The 18,017-nt window shown below is 42.6% G+C and overlaps 1 protein-coding gene across 2 annotated transcripts in view; it reads left to right on the forward strand.

Annotated features, from left to right (window-relative positions):
* The first annotated feature begins 9,498 nt into the window (after positions 1-9,498).
* ITPRID2 (ITPR interacting domain containing 2) overlaps positions 9,499-18,017 on the forward strand; it is a 42,052-nt gene continuing 33,533 nt past the window's right edge. Inside the window, exons 1-5 of one of the 2 annotated variants that reach the window (XM_039387970.1) lie at positions 9,499-9,592; positions 9,865-10,139; positions 10,239-10,290; positions 15,643-15,692; positions 16,522-16,578. In XM_039387970.1, coding sequence (XP_039243904.1) covers positions 9,926-10,139; positions 10,239-10,290; positions 15,643-15,692; positions 16,522-16,578 — 373 coding nt within the window. In that variant the 5' untranslated portion in view covers positions 9,499-9,592; positions 9,865-9,925. Of the gene's footprint in view, positions 9,593-9,861; positions 10,140-10,238; positions 10,291-15,642; positions 15,693-16,521; positions 16,579-18,017 lie in introns of both variants that reach the window. The other variant, XM_027731458.2, reaches the window with a different exon arrangement.

Genomic DNA, 18,017 nt, shown 5'->3' on the forward strand with positions numbered 1-18,017 from the left:
CTTAAAAAGCAAGGACATGAAAATCAGTGCATTCTCCATGAGAGGCTCTTAATTATTTCCTTTCAGAGAATGTGCACATTATCTTAATTATACAGGAGCCTACGTAAAGGTACCATTGGATTGTATCCAATGAAAGCTAAAGCAAACAATATGACAAGAAAAAGGGCACTTGCGTCATTTCACTTTAGCATTTAAAATACAAACAATAACTAGCAAATAAAAAGCTCCTAGCTCATGGTGTGCTTACCAGTGCCAGCATACTTACTCCTTCACATGTAATCTTTAAAACAAAGAACTCCATATCAGAAAATGCTTTGACAGTCTTTTTTTTATTTGTCTGCACAAAAGCAAGACCACATTTCAGCAAGGAGGCATGTTTCCTGTGGGGCTCTGCTGGCTTCATGCGATTAATGACCTCTGCATTTCCCAGATAAGTCTTTCTGTGTGAATGTGATGTTCTCCTGTGTGCATGAGGGCACACAGCCACTAAAAGAAAAAGGCATCAGAACAGATGGGTGATAAAGCTGCTGGTAAGACTGAGGTGCTGGAGCATTTTTGTTAGAGATGCCATTGCTTTCTGTGAGGAGTAGATTTTGAGATGCTCAGTAATGGTGATTAAAATGATGAGTTATTCTACATGGTAAGCCTGTCACTCTGATCAAATCCACCTTGAGAAACTACAGTTTCTATATCCATGAGATCCCAAGATACTGTTTTGGAGACCTCAGCTTTAACACGTATGTTCAGCTGTGACTATGCACTGTTAACATGCTTTCTTGAACAACCGAGGGGAAAAATGTCCAGATCTTTGTACATTATCCCCTGAAAGGATACTTATACAGCTTCAAATGTCAGGCTGCTCTGGCATTTCTCTGCATCTTTGATCACTTTAGGTATATTTTGGTGATGCCATTCGAATGTTTCTCAGTATTGCCACAAAAAAATGTTATCACAATGTTACTTAGCACCATGGCATTGCCAAATCACCTGGATGGTGTTGGGGAACTTCCTTCGGAGGATGGAAGGTAGAGGAAGGAGTTCTCCCTCATCAGCCTTTCTTACCTTCCTCTGACCACTTTGGGAGCAGCTCCTATCCTTTGAAAACTTTAGCCTTTCATGGAAGCTTCAGAGTTACTTCCTCTCACTTGTGGGGAGGAAGACTCTAGTGTAGTCTCCTATGCTCCCTTCCGGGGACACCCAGACCTACACTTGTTGCACATGCGGCACTTTGCTGTGTCCTAGCGCGTTTTGAGGAGTGAAGAGCACATCTTCTGTGGGAAGACAGGAGGACACACAGTCCTCCTCCAGCTTTGCATGAGTGAAAAGCTCTGAAAAGGTGTGTGTGTGTGTCAGGACAGGCACAGATGAAAACACTGCATGACAGCAGTGACACTCAATACGTTTTAGAGATTAATGTACAACACCTCTGATCCCTACATCTACCAGAGTATGGTACAGAGGAAGGGAGGATCACAAATGGCACGTTTCTAAGCACAAAACAGCTGCCTCCATTCATGGAAGGGTCAAAATAGTCCTTAAACATCACTAATGAATTTTTTCCTATATTTAATGTTTTCCAATGCTAGTGGAGCCTAACTCATATATGAGAAGTGTTTTAAAACCAAATTCTTGTTGCTGTCAGGAAGCCCCAATCCAAGATGCACTGATCCATTCCTTCCTAGAGTGAGGTTAGAAGTCTGTTGAAAAGGACATGCGTCAAATATACCATCACAGTCCAGTGCATCCTGCTCTAGCAGTAGGGATAGAATCTTGGTAAAAAAAAGTCATGTTATCCTTTAGCTGTGTTCTGTAGTATCTCCCCTAATCAAACTAACTCCTAACTTATGTACACAAAAGGCAGAGTCCTTCTCTTTAGTGGGACTTTTTTTTTCTAACCCTTCGATATCTACTGCTCCTAATTTTCTACCTGTAATAATTGAACCATTCCCATATTAAATGACTGCACTTGGAGAGAGGCACAGGTACCAGAGTGCTACATAACTGCAGGGAAGTGGAAAACAGTGCAGTGAGACCTCTGTGGGCTTAATCAGCTTTGTAGGGAACATGCAGTCATTGACTCTTCCAAGTGCACAGCAAGGAAGGAAAGTTTTCCTCTGGCTGACAGCTAATTTTAAAGAGATGAATTTATATTTTTGGACACTGCACTTGGAATTCCAGTTAATATTTTAATCTAGTAAATGGATGTGGCAATTGATGGCAGAGTTCAGGGGTTGGAACTATGTGAGTTTGAATTAATTAATGCTCTCAAAGGCATACTTTTGCATCTAAAGGGGGCTGAACAGATAAAGTCCTCTGATAATTTAACACTAGAAGGCTTGAACTTCCTTGTAACAGAATAATTTCTCTGGGAAGGACAAATTCTGCTCCCGTTTATTTTTGGTGTCACATTTACCACTACCAGCACTTTCTATGCTCTTTAAGGAACTAATTTTAAAGTTAATGGGATTTTTGTGCACAAAGGGTTGGCCAGCCATAACTGCAGACAGCACTGACGTACCTGATTGGTAAGAAATGTGACGCTTTTGCCACTTGGCCTTCTGCCCAGTGGGAGCTACTTCTGTTGAGCACATCAAATGAATTCATGTAAGTCACCAAAGAACTGCAGGCCAGGAATGGCTGTTGGTTGCTACTGGATCAGACCAGCTTCTGACCAGTCAGCTAGAGAAATATCCTGTACTTCAAACAGTGGAGTATCCATTTAAAAGCATTTAAAAATACATACAACAAGATGGAGTTGTTAGACTGGAAAATCCTCTTTAGCATGATACCATCTGACCATTAAATATCTATGGAAAAGAGTTGAAATACCATAGTGACTCATCAAGAAGTTATTGAATTGTGTAAATAAATCTTTCTTTAGAATTTATTCATTGGTGTGGATGAGCTTGCGAAGTCAAACATGCCTTTTTGTCTTTATGAAGCTTCACACAGAAAATCTGACCTTTACACAATTCTCTGACTACTCTTAAATTCAGAGTAGTTACATTATGCATACTGCAAGAGAAAATTACTATTTTCTTCCTTTTATTGCAGCTTCATTTTAATGGGATTATAAACTGGCTTTTTAAATACAGTAAAAAATTTCTTTTGTTTCCTTCTACAGTAGTTTTTAATTGACAGTCTATTTTTGGCCAAGTCTTTGCTCAAAGGAGCTGCAACACCTGAATCCCCTTCCTCCCACCAACCTACCTCCCTCCCATGCTCCCACTGCCAAGGATGAAGTGGATAGAAACGCCTTTCAGAGCTGAATTGTTTGAACTAATGTCTCAGCACTGAGTGAGATTTATAGCAAATAATGTGATTTTCTCAGGACTGTCTAGCCCACCTTAGCTGTGGTTTTGCTTGGGAACTCTTATTGGTTTCTGTTTAGAATTTTCTCCTGATGCTTTTGTCCCACCACTTGTCACAGCTATAGGATAACTTGATCAATGCCTCAAGGCAATACTCTTATCGCTTTGGAACTTCTTGTACTTCCCAGAGAAAGGAAATGCATTAATTTCAAAGCTGAGTCAACTCCTGAAATGAATTAGCACATTGGGTAAATATCTGAAAGCATATTTTTACAAGTAACTACTCATGTGCCCTGAGCTGTTCAGTTTCAGAGGACAAGCAAGGAACATGTCCTCTGGGCTCACTTATGCACAGCTTTTGTGTCGACTTTGTGTGTTTGGGTTTTTTTAAATCTCATTTTCTACAAAACCGGTTGTTATACAGATTATTTTCTTCTCCTCCTCTGGTCGTAATTTCTGATCTCACTGACCAATTTCAGCCCAAGTCTAGAGAGGGAAGAGCATTCAATGATGCTAAGTATTCATTATGTTTCATGAAATAGATAGTTGGAGGTCTGAGTTGCAAAGGCTGTACCATGAAGTTGCTCATTATTGGACAACAGGCAATATGCAGAAGAGAGACACATTACAAATGCTCTAAGGATTGAAGACTTAGGGGAAGCACAAGTACCCAACCTAAATCCATAGGAAACTGTCTTCATTCTAGAGCTGATGGAACTTTATTTCACTGATTCATTGCAAAAAAAAAAAATTCTTTCAATTAATTTTCTAAGAGGATTTTGAAGGAAACGTACAGTATGTTGGTCAGACCTTCCTGTTTTGTCTTCGTGCAGATCACTGTGAGTGTGGACAATGTAATGGCTACTCCCTACCTCAATGCATGTTAGAAAGCTTAATTATTCTAAATACACAGTTTCATCAAGGATCTCAATGACAGCAGAAACAGGACTAAATAGGGCAAAATATTAGCTGAGTGCTTTTGAATGTGAAAGATAAGATAAAGAAAGATCTTTTAAGTGCAGGTAAATATCTCTCTCCTTTATTTTTCATGTATAGTTCTATCAGCCATAGAACACACAAGATTTAAAACATATGAGCAGAAACAATATTTGTAAATGAAATACCATCTTGAAAGTTATTCAACTGTAAAAGTAGAGAACAGAATCCTACAGTATAGGACACAGATGTATAAACAGACATGGTCACAATGTAATAGTCTTGTAAGGGCGGTGCTCAGAAAGGGAACGAACACAGTATCTAAATTTAAAGAAAAACAGTATTGAATGAGAAAATGCACAGGAGTGGCTTAAAAATTAAAATGAACCACAGCCTTAATTTCCTGCATCTGTGGATTTATTTCCTTAGCCTGCTCTCTTGGTAAAAATATGAACATCAAAAATTACAACTACCCACTGACATAATTTGCTGACACGAAGTGCATTTACATCTTGAAAGATTTAAAGCCACTTTTACTCTTCCCTCTTCTCCATGCTGTTTGTTTTCATACATTTCTGTACATTTGGCCTCAGTGCTCTCCATCTGATTCAGTGGTGCAGCTGTAATCCACTTCAGTACAGATATCCGGCTCTTCCTTTAGAAACTTCCTCTTGCTATGCTATAGCTCTTGTAAACGCCCTGACGGAAGTGGCTTTTTTCCTCCTTCCTACTGCTGCAAGAGGTACCAGAAGTACAAGTCGCTTAATAAACCAGACAACATTTGAAAAAAGCCTGGAGAGATGCAGTTTTGCATTAGTTTTAATGCATTTGTTTCTTACCTTATAGAAACACCATGCATATCACTCATGTTTTAAACAAAATGACTGGCAAAGCCATAGACACTGTCCTAACACTTTAATTTATTAGAGTAAAACTACCAGGTTGCTTTCCATCCTTTCTACTCCACGTATTTGAGAAAGAACATCTGTCTGGTAACAGTGATGGTTCCAAGTCAAGTATATGATTTTTTTTCTTTACAGAAAAAGATATTTGAATGAGACTCCAGATGTAATTATCTTCATCTTTCAGCATTTCACTTTAAATATGTAATTTTGAAAATGAAAATTTAGGAAAAATAAAGAATATATAATATCATTTTTTCATGGCATAATTTTCATTATTTATCATCTTATGCCTTATATATAGGATACCAGGGACACTCTGTTCTGCCTTAGCAACACAGTATTCCAGTTACTCAATTTGGTTCTGGCAAGACATGATGATATGAAATAAGTGGAGTTTCCATTTCTAAGTACGTTAAGAAAATCCCAGAGGTCTGAAATGGCAGATGTTACGGGCACGATTGATATCAGCACAGTGAGAGAGACAAGATTCTCAAAAGACCTAAAACAACAGATAATGGCTTATGAGCCAAACAAAAAAGGAGAGAAAAAGAGGCACTTTCTGCAGCAGACTACAGATGCTCTATAGGAGAAAGAGGGGCTGGTCAGTCTCCTACCATCACTAGAATGGAAAAGCTGAGAAGTTGCTAAAGCAACTCGAAGAAAGGCAGCAGCACCTTCCCAACTACCAGGACCTTGGAGGAGCTCTGCAAAGAACAACTTCCAGCCTTTTGCTTTCATTTGCAGATTCAGGATGTGTAATGGAAAAGCCAGGAGGCCAAACTGCCCATGCCTGTATTGGGCCATCTGAATCATTTGAATAGAATATCACAAAAGGCAGTGGTGGGCCCTTTCTCTTAACGTGGAATGGATACTACCCACGTCTGGCCAGATTGTCTTACTCTTTATAGCATAACAGAGGCCTCAGTAGACTTTTTCTTTTTTCTTTTTAAATAATCTTGACTTAGAAAGAAATTGCTTAATTTAACAAAGTGCTTTCACTAAGATGGAGCTGTGGAAACTTTAAAGATGTGCATGACACTGGGTTGTGTGTTTCTTCATGCATTCTCCAGCTCTTAAACACAGACCCTGCCAAAGCAAATAACTGCACAGTATTTATCATAGTTTTGTTACTATGTAGGAATATTTTTTTGTTACAATGCTTGCGAAGGTGAACTATTTGTTAGCTCTTCCTCCCTTCTGTCTGCCAGTAACATGGAAATCCAATTGTGGTCATGAAACATTGCTGACTTGGAGCTGCAAGTCCCAGAATCAAACCTACATTAGGCAGCAGCATGGAGTTTCTCCCCTTGTCAAGAACCAGTTCTGCTGCCATGTGAAAGTCCAACAGAAGGTTTTTGTCATATTGCACTACTTTTGTAAATGTTACAACCTGTGAAATTACTCCCATTTCTTCTGTGAAAGGAAGACACTAGGCACAGAGAGTTTTGCTTGGGTTTTCTGGTTGTGTTTTTTGTTCTTGGTGGTGGTTTTTTTATTTTTATTTTGAACTATAAACCTATTCCTAGTTACTCTGTCTAGTAGCTTCTGTGTGTGTTACCCACTTGCATGGTCTCTCCTCTGTGGTGAGATCTGCCCAGTGGGGCTTTGGTGGCTGACTGGCAGGACGTTGTCCACCTCCAGGTGGTCATCCTGATGGGGTGGGCCGGAAAATGGAAGAAACAGCTTCCAAATCAGGTCATTCCAGACCTTACCAGCACCTCTTGATCCCATTTGCTCCCATCCTGGGAGCAATGGTTGTCTGTAGTTCCTGGGGAGGCAGCAGAGGGGGAAGCGCAGGCTGTGACCATGCTACCAAGAGCCCAGCTATGCAGCCTGTAAATATTTCTTTGGTTTCCAGAGTTATGCTTATCCTTCTATACTGTATGGAGGAACGCAGATAAATTCTGTAATCCTTCCTGAGCACTGAAGGACTGTACAGATCTATTAGGGAAATTATGTGCTCAAAAGCATGGGGAAGACCAGCCCTACTGTAGCAGGAAAATGCTACTGACAATGGACTCAGATATTGGAACAAGTTCCCATGGGAACTGGTGGAAGCACCTCATTTATATCTTTGAGTTATGTAGGAATGTATTTTTTTAGACAATGCTGCATCTGAAAGAATCCTTTGCAGGCAAAAATTGAATTAAGTCCTCTTCAAAGGTTTTTGCTCTTTTAAGAACAAAAGACAGTGACTTAGTGACATTTGTTGGGCTAAATTGTATTTCTCTGTGAGTATTTATACACACATTCATATGTTCAGGGCCAACACCCAGATGACAAATGTGAGAGTTATTATTATTATTCTTAAAATGTCTGTGTGTTTTTTACTGTGATGCTTGGTAGTACTGCTAATGGTCCTGTGGCTATAAGTCTTCCTGTAGGGATTTATAATATAAAGCACAATTTATCCCTTATCTAATTACTGCCTATACAATTTGTTATTTGAATGTTTTCAAAATAATTTGGGAAAAAAGAAGTTGGCCTGATTTAAGTGACAGAAGACTTGACATGACTTTTTTCCCAATCAGTTATTTCTTTGAAGTACAACTAGCAAATTACATTCTGAAGCAAGAGAAACTTTCATTACAGAACAAACTCACTTTTTGGTTACAAATATTAGAAGAAATAATAAGCCAGATATTATCCTACTAAGTAAGAGCCTAGTGCTGTACTGGCAGGACTTCATTGCAAAAAGCTATTGGCTGCTGTTTACATTTCAGACATTCTCTGAGTAAGTGTTGTCACAACAGACAAGCAATTATAGACAATAATGTCAGTAATTTGTGGATTAAGAACTCCTTAAGGATGTATTGGTACGCCCAGACAGTAGCTGCTTTTAGCTTGCAGCTTAGCTGTGCTAGTGAAACTGTAACTTCCCAGAAGCAATTGTGCTCCCTCCGAGGTAGCAAAAGCATGGCAGGGGTTGAACTTCTCTGGGCTCTCCCTGCCTCCCTCACAGCTCTCATCCAGACACCTCAGCCTCAAAGAGCCAACTTAAATAGATATATCTATTTATGCATACTCATAAAATGGAAATATTGGCCATTATGTCAAAGTAATGCTGTGCTAGGCTCTTGCCAACAAAGCAGAAAAATTAGATTTTAAGATTCCAGTACTATAAATACACCTGTGAGGAACTTCAGCTGAAGTCCAAGTCCCAGTGTGCTGTGCTGAAGGGCACAGAACCTGTGTTGATCTTCTGACTCTGGAGGGGTTATGAAAAAGAAATGTTTTTTTTCTTATCAAGTCAATTTTTCATTTTATAGGAGAAAATTTCAGAGAAATGCCTTGAAAGGTTTTAACTATAAAGGTAGAATATGAAAGGATATTTACTGGGTACTGCTAACCTGGTTCTTCCAAAGGCAGATTTGCCTTTAAACAGGAGGTATCTCATGTGCCTGCCTGTCAACGCTGGTTTAAAACCTCCAGAGGACTCAGGTCCTTTTTGCTGTTTGTGCTTACTAATTCAGCATCTTTTCCTGAAGATGCTGTAATAGACCTTTTACAAAAGCTTATTTTTCCCATGCCCACGGCTGTAGGTGAGCTTGCTGGGTGTTCAGGGTTCATTCAGCAGTGGCTGGGATGTGACAGTCTGACCCCATGCAGGAGGGCAGTGGGGTCCTGCTGCCCAGGGTGGCACCAGCTGGCCCATTATGCCCGCAGTGACTGACTCAGCCATGCTGTGGGCAGGGCGCCTGGCACAGGGCTCTTGCTGCAGGGACCTTAGCTGGCACTTCAAACAGGAGACAGTGGTTGAGAAACGGCTCTACATCCCTGACAGTGAAAGCAGCCTTTTGTCTGGTACCTCCTTCCCAGACATGGAGACTTGTTTGCCTTTTGCTGGATTTTCAGTTGATTCTGGCGGTTTGAGTAATCCTGAAGGAGACTAGAAAAGTTTCAAATGCACCTAAGATTTTAGCAGGACATGTTTGGTGCTGCTGGTGTCCCTGCAGATCCCTGCCTATGTCCGAGCAGAGGCTGATCTGATTTCACACCCTTGCAACCGAGACAGAAGGCTGTGTGTGCTAAGCCAAGCTGTTCCTCTCCTTGTGCCTCCTCTCTCCTCGGCACTCCTGTTCGCCTTGGAGAAAACCTCGCAAAGTTTCTCTTCGCCGCTCTGCGTCTCTTTTCGTTTGGAAAAATCCCTTGCGGGCCCAGGCCATAGTCGGCACCTCCGAGCCCGGCCAGGCCCGCGGGGCCGCGCTGTCCCAGTGCCAGCCGGTCCGACCCCCGCATCCCTGCCCGGCATCCCTGCCCATACCCTTGCCCCGCGGCGGCCCGGCCCCGGCGGGAGGCCCCGCGCTGCCGCCGGCCCCGCTGCCGTCACGTGGCCGCCGAGTTTTGTCCCCGCAGCGGTATGAGGAAGTCAGAGCCGCCGCCGCCGCCCGCAGCCCGGGCGGGCGCAGCCTCGGCCGCCGCCTCCCCGCGGCGCGACATGTGAGTGAGTACCCGCGGGCAGCCGCGCCGGCGGAGCCCCTGCCCGCCCGCTGCCTCCCGGGTGCCGGCGGGGCCGGGAGCCCCCGTCCGGGGGCAGCCGGGGGCAGCCGGGGGCGGCGGAGAGCGGGTCTGGGGGCGGGCCGGGGTGCGGGCTCGGGGCGGGGCGGGGGCGCTCCCGGGGGCTGCGCGGACGGCGGCCCCGCGCCCTCCGGTGGCCCCCGCACGGACGGACGGACGGACAAACGGAAGACACATCTTCCCTCGCTCAGCAGGCTGGCTCTCCCCGGCACTCGCCTCCCGGCGTGAGAGCCCCCCGCCGGCGCCGCCGCCTCGATGGAGCAGCCCCCGGCGGCGGAGGAGTGGCAAGGGGCGACACAGAAGAGGAAGGCCTGGGCCAAGAGCCGCGACTCCTGGCAGGCATCGGAAGCGGAGGATTTCTCGGCAGCGGCGCTGGCCCGCGGCGAGGAGGAGGAAGAGGAGGAAGAAGAGGAGGAAGAGGAGGAGGAGGATCTCGCCGGCGGAGAGCTGCCGCTGGCCGCAGGAGCAGGTCGGTGCTGGGGGCGGCAGCTCGCGGGCCACGGGGATACCCGCGGGGTGGCCTCGCTGGTACTGACTGTCGGCTTCTCTCTCCTGCTCTGTCCCTAAGGCTGTCACAGCGTTCCCAACGAGAAGATCGCGATATGGCTGAAGGACTGCAGGTGGGTGCTCCCGCCGCCCCCGCCGGCGGGTCCCCGCGGGTTCGCGTGGGCAGCGCCGCGGAGCCGAGCGTGGCACGAAACGCGCTGCGCTGCGAGCGCCCTGCGTTGCCTCCAGCCGAGGCTGCGAGCGGAGCAGCGGCGTGTGTCCGTAGGGCCGGAGAGGAGCTGGCTTTCAGCAGCTGCTCTCCCCTTGGTATCTCATTAATGAGCCTGAAGGCTTTCAGCCACCGAGGGAGGAACTCAGCTGAGGGTAAGGAAAGCAGCATTATTTTGGAAGCTACACTGTTTCTCTTCGAGGGGCTCCAGTTTAAAGCTTCCGGTGTTCCCTTGGCTGGTTTTTGGTGCAGATTCAAAGAAACGGTTGCTTCCCCGCCAGTGGTTTTTGTGCGTCTAGGCCTCCAGGAGTGATGGCACGGTTTAGACTAACTTGATTTATCTGAGTTTCTTAATGTCCTCTATCATTAACTTGAGGCACGGTATATGTTGTCTGTGTTCCTGTTACTGTTACAAAATAATCTTTGGTGTTTGGAACAGACTGACGACATTACTTTTTCTTCATCCTCAGTCACATAAAAGCATAAATGTAGCAGCTGGTTTTGTCCCGTCTTTTTCTCCATTCAGTCCTAACAGCCCTTGGAGCCGGAGTTGATGGGGAGAAGCTAGCAATTAGCTTTCCAGAAGCTAACGATGACATTTCAAGATCTCTCCTACTTGTTATTTCTAGTTTCCTTCTCCTTTTGAGAGCAGCTATGTTAAGATGAAAATTTACCACCGAGATTAGCTCTGCCTTTGTGATCTTTTGATCCAATAAGCAGCTGACTGAGCTTACTCTGTAACTGAAGTGTGGGTTACTTTATAGCTACAGGGTCCTCGGTATAGTTTTCTTCAGATCTTTACAGGCTGTGTCTTGGAGGGGGTATTGGGAGCTACAGGCTTGATATCATACTGTATCCTTAAAATATAATGTTAAGACCTGGCAGACCGTTCCTCCAAAATACTAGAATGGGAGAAGATTTTTCTGACTGTACCTCAAATCTGGTGTTCTGTTGGTCTTCCAAAATATATCCTTAAAAATTACTATTATGAAATCAGTGTTTTATTAGAAGTATTTTTTGCGTGAGGAGGGCAAAAAATGGAGGAGTGGAGGGAGAAGAGGCCCCTGACGGAGAAATTCTTCATAATACTGCAGTTCTACTGTTGTCTGTATCTGCAGGATTTCTGTCTAGAACCTTCCCTGGTCCTGTGGTCCTTACTGTTTCCATACAGACTTTAAGGAATATCACAAAGCTGCAAACTGACAACATAAACATCGAATAGATGGTCAAAATCTTGAGTAATAACACAAAGTTTGCGGTTTTTTTCCTGTACTTTGGTAACTATCTATTGTTAAAACTGGCACCACACACTTCCGCGGAATGTGTTTGCATCTCTGGCAGTTGATTCCTAAAATATGGGTATCTTATTTTACACTCTATTTGCATATTTTACACAGAAGGAAATTAAGCAGAAGTTTAGTCTTCTGCTAATATAGAAATGCAAATTTAGGTGACACATGTTTGTGAAACCTGTTGTGGCCCTTCCACAGAAGTCTTTTAAAGTATAACTATTTACTGTTGTAAATCCTTTCAGAAGAATCTTGTGTTCACCCTAGAAAGATAAAATCTTCATTTTTAAAAAATATTTCTTAAACCAAGCTATTCAGTCAGAAGTTAGCCTCTGACTCTAACATGCAGGATGCCAGCATGTATAATTCATGTCTGGTAAGTGCAATGCCAGCTGCCTGAAGTGGTGCACATCCCTTGTGTTTTGAAACTGCAGAATAGTTTATTTTTTTGTGTCTAATATACATGCAAGCAGTAGCTAGCATGTGTAGTCAAGTGATAATTCAATTTGCAGCGTTATAAGTAACTGTATGTATAGAAACCTTTAACTGATTGTCTCTTGATAGCAGTGTACATAGGCAAAGAGGACAGCATTAACAGATGACAGAATAGCCCTGTAGATACTCTACTGTTTTATTTTAAAAAACCAGTGACATTTACAATTGTTTTCATTCCTGAAAGTTCCTATTTGTTTAACTCAAACATTTTTATTTGTTTATTTGTTTATTTGCTTGGAGCTTTGATTGCTACCAAGTGTGGTCATACACAGACAGAGCTTCTATTTCTGGTTCATCACACAACCTCATTCTTACAAGTTAGCTCTATAACAAGCTACCATATAGCCATTACTTCAAGTGAAGATTCAATCACTAAAATAAAGTATTTTCTCTCTTACATATTTTCTAAAAGCAGTCCTTCCCATTTTGTCTGAGTTTCTGTGTTTATGAAATCAGAAGAAAATTGGCACTTTTAAAATCTCATTTTCTGCTTTGAGTTGGCAGTAGTACCAAAAAACTTAATATCAACCCACTGCATGAATAGATCTGCTTATAAGATTTATTCCTTTCTTTGCTTCTAAAAGCTTCAATAGTGTTCTAATATGGATAAGAAGAATTACTGGCTGTCCTTTGATATTCATGTTAGTGGTTTAGGGCTCTTATTACTTGGCATCTCTGTTTCACATCTGCTTTGGAGGAGAGAAGGGTTCCTAATATTCCATGTTATTTACCTTGGTAGACACATTTTGTTGTTTTGTTTTTTTCTTTTTCTCTTTTTCTTTTTTAATTGTTGTTGTTGGTTTTGGTGTTTTGTTTTGTAAATAAACAGCTAAAAGCAAAACTCAAAAGAAAAAGCAAGTATTTATCATATGGTGATAAGAATTATGGAGGCTTAAGAAATGCCAGATGTTACCCAAAGTCTCTGGTTCATTCATGTTTTGGGAATCCTGTGCCTTTGAGAAAGGCCTCCTTTGCTCTTTCCCTGATACTTTGAAAAGGCTGTTTGCAGTAATAAGAAAGCTTATAATAGCTGAAACACAAGTGTTTGTGTTATACAGATAGAAAGGAAAAAATTTTTGTCAACTCTTATTATGACGTGTATTATTTTGATTGAATATATTTAAACTCTGCCAGTAATACAGGGGATGTGGGAGGTATTTAGGAGCCATCTCCTGTAGATATGCAGGAAGTGAGTTCTTGAAATGCTTCACAAAGAAGAGATTTTTTTTTTTGCTTCAAGTTTAAAATAAACATGGCTTCTACCCAATTAAGGCTTTAAAAGCTGAAGTTTAAACACTTTCACAGCACAGTGCAAAATCCGTGTCCTGTTCTGGAAGACCACCCGACCACAACTGGTAGCTGAGCAAACCAACCTATGGGCTGAGAGGAAACCCCAAGGCTGTGTATTGTCATCTTACCTGCTCAGTACCTGTCTCCCATGGCAGCGTGGGCATCAAGAGTTCATTCACTTCTTCTGTAGGCCAATATTGAGAGAAGTTATTGCTATTTATATTAAAATACAATAATAAATGAGCGAAAGCAAATAGAAACCTGAGGCTCCTTTGATTCAGGCACATACCCACTTACTTGCTCTTTGCTACCTGCTTGTTGCTGTTGGCCTCCCTCCTCTGTTCCTGCGTGGCCACTGTGTCAAGGCTGCTGGGATGTGCTGGGGACCTGCTCTGATGTGCCTTCAGCAGGGAGGCCCGTCCTGAGGGCACAGTAAGTGGAAGGGTCCCCCAGCCCTAATGTTCCCAAGTGCACAGGGCTACTCTGAGGCAGAGCCATGGCCCTTGCTGGTGAAAACCAGCCTGGACTAGAAAGGCAGAACTGTCCACGCTGTTGTCCAAAAGGATTTTTGTGTGGTACTTGTTCCTTGTTTAAACTGATGTTGTGTCTAGTTCTTAAATGCAAGTTTTTCGAGCGCAGGGGGTATACGGCAATAGTGTGCAACAGTGGAGGCAGGACAACAAGGGGTGTTGGACAGGAGTGCTTTTCTGGTAGCTACTAACGTGCTTTAGAGGTAATGGACTTAATTTCTAAAGGGAAATGCCAGCTTTGGTAGTTGCTTTTATGGTTTTCTGCCTGCCAGTGCATGTAGCACTGACCTGGGCTGTCAAAGTCAATACCAGCAAGTTTCTACATCAAAAAGAGGCTTGGGAATAGCCACCAGGGAAGGAGAGGAAGAAGGTTGGAAGCGCACCCATCAAAGCTGAGGAGTAAACAACCAGCATAGTTATTACCTCAAGAGCATAAGGCTCATTGTAGCGTGACAGGTTTAGACAATATACCCTATGTTTCTTAGACTCTGACTGGACAGACATGCAGAAACACAGGAGATCTGAGCCTTGGCAGAGTCTGTCCTGTCACCTGAAACACAGTTATGCACCTGGATGCTCTGGCTGGTTGCCTTAGTGTCCCACTGTGGTGGGGCTTTGCTTTGCTATGCAAAAGGCACATCGAAGTGAACTTGCTCCATATCAGCAGGCCACATGTGGAAAGAGTGAGTTCTTGTCAGAAGGGAAAAAAAAATAAGGTTGTGAAATGTAAGGTCTGTTAGAAAGCAGATGCAAATTTTCCTTGCTTAATTTGGCCATGGCACCAAAATAAATACTGTATCAGAACACTGTTTACTTTTAGGTCTTTGGGCAGGTTTATGTGTTTGTGTAATTAAAAATCCAAATGAAACATACATAATATAGGCACATAAATCGTCTGCTGTCCCCTTCTTTATGAGTAATATATTTCTGATTTTGTTTTGAGCCTTGAAAGTTAATGCTGCTGTACTTAGTAGTGACAAGTCTTTGGTTAAATATATCTCAGAGACAAAATGTGGAAACATCTAGCTAATGTCAACAAGTGTAGCATGAACCCAGAGAGGAATTGGACCTGTCATTTTTGTGGTTTCTGCTGCTCCTTTTGAGCACCATGAGGTTCTGCAAATCTCTTACCCTTCAGGGAACTAGCAATAGGAGGCATCATCCAAATAAGAGTCAGTGTAAAGTATCAGAACTGCAAGTGACAGCTAACATAGCTGTCAAGATTTTTATCTTGATTCTTCCTGATCACCTAAATACAGCTTTCCACCTCTCTCTCCACGAAGTTTTAAATGTGTAGAAAAATGGCACCAGTTTTTACTGCATCAATGAGATTGAATTAGTCCATTCAAAAACCCGTGCTCATTTTTTCTTGGTGTTTTGCTGAGAAGCCCATGATTTTCCTCAACAGGGGGCTGTTGCCCCTGAAGGTGTTTGAGCTTTGCAGTTATTAAGTTTTGGTGTGTTTCTCTACAAGGTGTATTTGTGTAGTGGGCTGAGGATCGTGTAGGAAGTTATTGCCAGTCCTCAGATGTTTGTGCTTTCTGGGGGCGGAGGGAGGGACAACTGCTGCTATCACAAGCTTGTTACATGCTGTAAGGAAGGACATGAAGCAGCAAGTTTTTTAAATAGTATTAATCTCTTCTGTGGTTTCAGAACGCCTCTGGGAGCCTCCCTGGATGAGCAAAGCAATCCTCTGTTGAAGGGTAAGGAAGGGCTTTATCTACTGAAACTTCTTTTGCTGGAAACTGTGCTTTCATGGACATTCATCTGAGACTTTGGCTGTTTAGTAGGAGTACAAACCACAGCGTGGTCCATGTTGCAGAATTATTCTCACACTGGAGCAATTGTGCCCAAGAAATTGGAGAAGGGGGAAAAGAATCTGAATAAGACTTTCTGGAGATATAAGTAAGCTCTAAAAAAAAACCCCAAAATGTGCAGGGAGGTAATTTTGTCTCCAAGCTTGCAATCATTAGGCAGTCTCTGCCTCTAATAACTCTGGTTGCCACACCTGAAAGTTTTACTGAGCAGGTCTGAATACTAAAGTTCAAAGTACAGTGGGAATGTGAAGGTGGTGACAGGGTGCAGAGGAATTACTTGCTGTGCCTGGAGTCTTCACTTCAACTCTTAATCCAGTACAGGGAGGTGAGAGGGGAATGTCTAAACTGGACTCAGACTCTGGATCCGCCTGGTAAGATGTCTGGAGGATAGATAACCGAGCAGCGGAAGGCACAGATGTGTTGAGTGGTACCTCCAGGTTCCTGCTTGAAGTTAATTTGCTTGCACATTGACTCAGGAGCACAAAACTAAAACACTCTTGTAGTTGTTCTCCTTCAAAGTAATTTTTTCTGTGTTCTGAAATATAACTTCTCACTTCTTAATGCATTTTTACTGCATGACTAATGCAGGGATTGTAAATATAGTCCAGTTATATCCTGTATCAAATTAAGTATCTTGGTAATATCTTTAGATAAGCTGCTGGAAGGAAAACACTGGAGCATTTTAGTTGTTGAACTGCTAACTGTATGTTTTCAGGCATGCTGGTGAGAAATGGAGGAAGTTTTGAAGATGACTTATCCCTGGGAGCTGAAGGTGGGTGTGGCAGGATTATGACTCTTTTTCTAGCAAAAAAAATTATGTTCAGTCATCTGATTTTTATTTTGAATGACAGCATTGGCTAGAAAATCAGGATGAAGCACACAGAAAAATGCAGGAAGATTTGCTTTTTGAAGTTATTTAGACTGTTGCTAGTGTTAAACATTCTGGGTCTCTGACACAAAGGTCAGAGGCAGCCCTGAATTTGCTTCTGCCTTCTCATTTTAATACCCACAGTGACAGCATAGCCTGAAGCACTCACCAAGGCTGTGAGAAAATGATTTCTCCTACTTGCTCTTCTTGTCTGTGGGTTACTCTTGGCAGCCGTGCATGCCCCACTTCCACTGAATCCCTCGGGAGTGGCATGTGCGGGCTTTTGAAAGGAGGAATGAAATTCTGTCAGCCAAGAGGCAAACCCATTAAGGGCTAAGTGCTTTTAAAAATGAAAAGCACCAAAGCTGAGTAAGTATTTTGTATTAGCCACTATATACACTTGCCTTTGCTAGCTGCTTGCCTTTTCTTTTCTCTTCCCTTTTTTAAGGGGAAGGAGATGTGGCCGTTCCTGGTTTACGTCTTTGTAAAAAAGACTTCTGGCCTTTCTCTTGGTCATGAGTTAGAGGTGTCCATAAGCAAACTAACAAAAACACTGTGGATTCTGTTTTAACAGCAGCATCTTGAAGTAAAATAGCAAAAGTTAACTGCAGGACAGGGGATATAAGACATTGTCTGTTTTCAGTGTCAAAAAAAAAAAAAAGACAAAACTACTCTCCTGCTTTAGCTTTTAATCTTTTTTGAATTACAGCTTTTGCAAAGTGTCAGAACTTGTATGGTAGAAAGCCCTTTTTTTCCACATTAGTCTTGCCCACGGTGTCAAAGTAGTGGGACAAGGCCTGGAGGAAGGAAATATCTTTAATTTGTAAAGATTTAAGACTTTTAAGGAAAAAAGTTTAGCTGGTAATGACCTTGATCTGATAATGGTGGAAAAGCAGTAAATGAGTCCCTTGCTGCAATAGATTGAATAGGATTAAATTTTCTTACTGACAGTCTTTTCCACTTGTTAGATTGCCTGTAGTACAAAGATTTCATAGGAAAAGTTTCTTTGTAATGATAATCCAAGGTCTGAGCATATGACCCAAGAACACAAGAGTCAATACATTTTAGAACACCATGAAACTTCTTTCTTTTTAATTTTTATTCTTATAATTTCTAAGGATTTCTGGGTTTTTGTGAGTCTTTAGCATGACTTAGCAGAAGGTAATTTCCCTCTTTTTCAGATGAAAAGGTCCCAGTACTAGAATTGATGGTTGATTTTTCTGGGTAAGGATGCGGGTGTTTCTGCTGGGCTTTGCTTCCCATCCAAGAACAAGAGGAGAACAGAGCTGCTTGGAGCAGTGCTGTGTGCCCTGCCAGACAGACAGCCCCTTTGAGGCTGGTAT

This window comes from Pipra filicauda, unplaced genomic scaffold (assembly GCF_003945595.2).
Source record: "Pipra filicauda isolate LSUMZ 115617 unplaced genomic scaffold, ASM394559v2 scaffold5_size6683894_pilon, whole genome shotgun sequence".
Lineage (NCBI taxonomy): Eukaryota > Metazoa > Chordata > Aves > Passeriformes > Pipridae > Pipra > Pipra filicauda.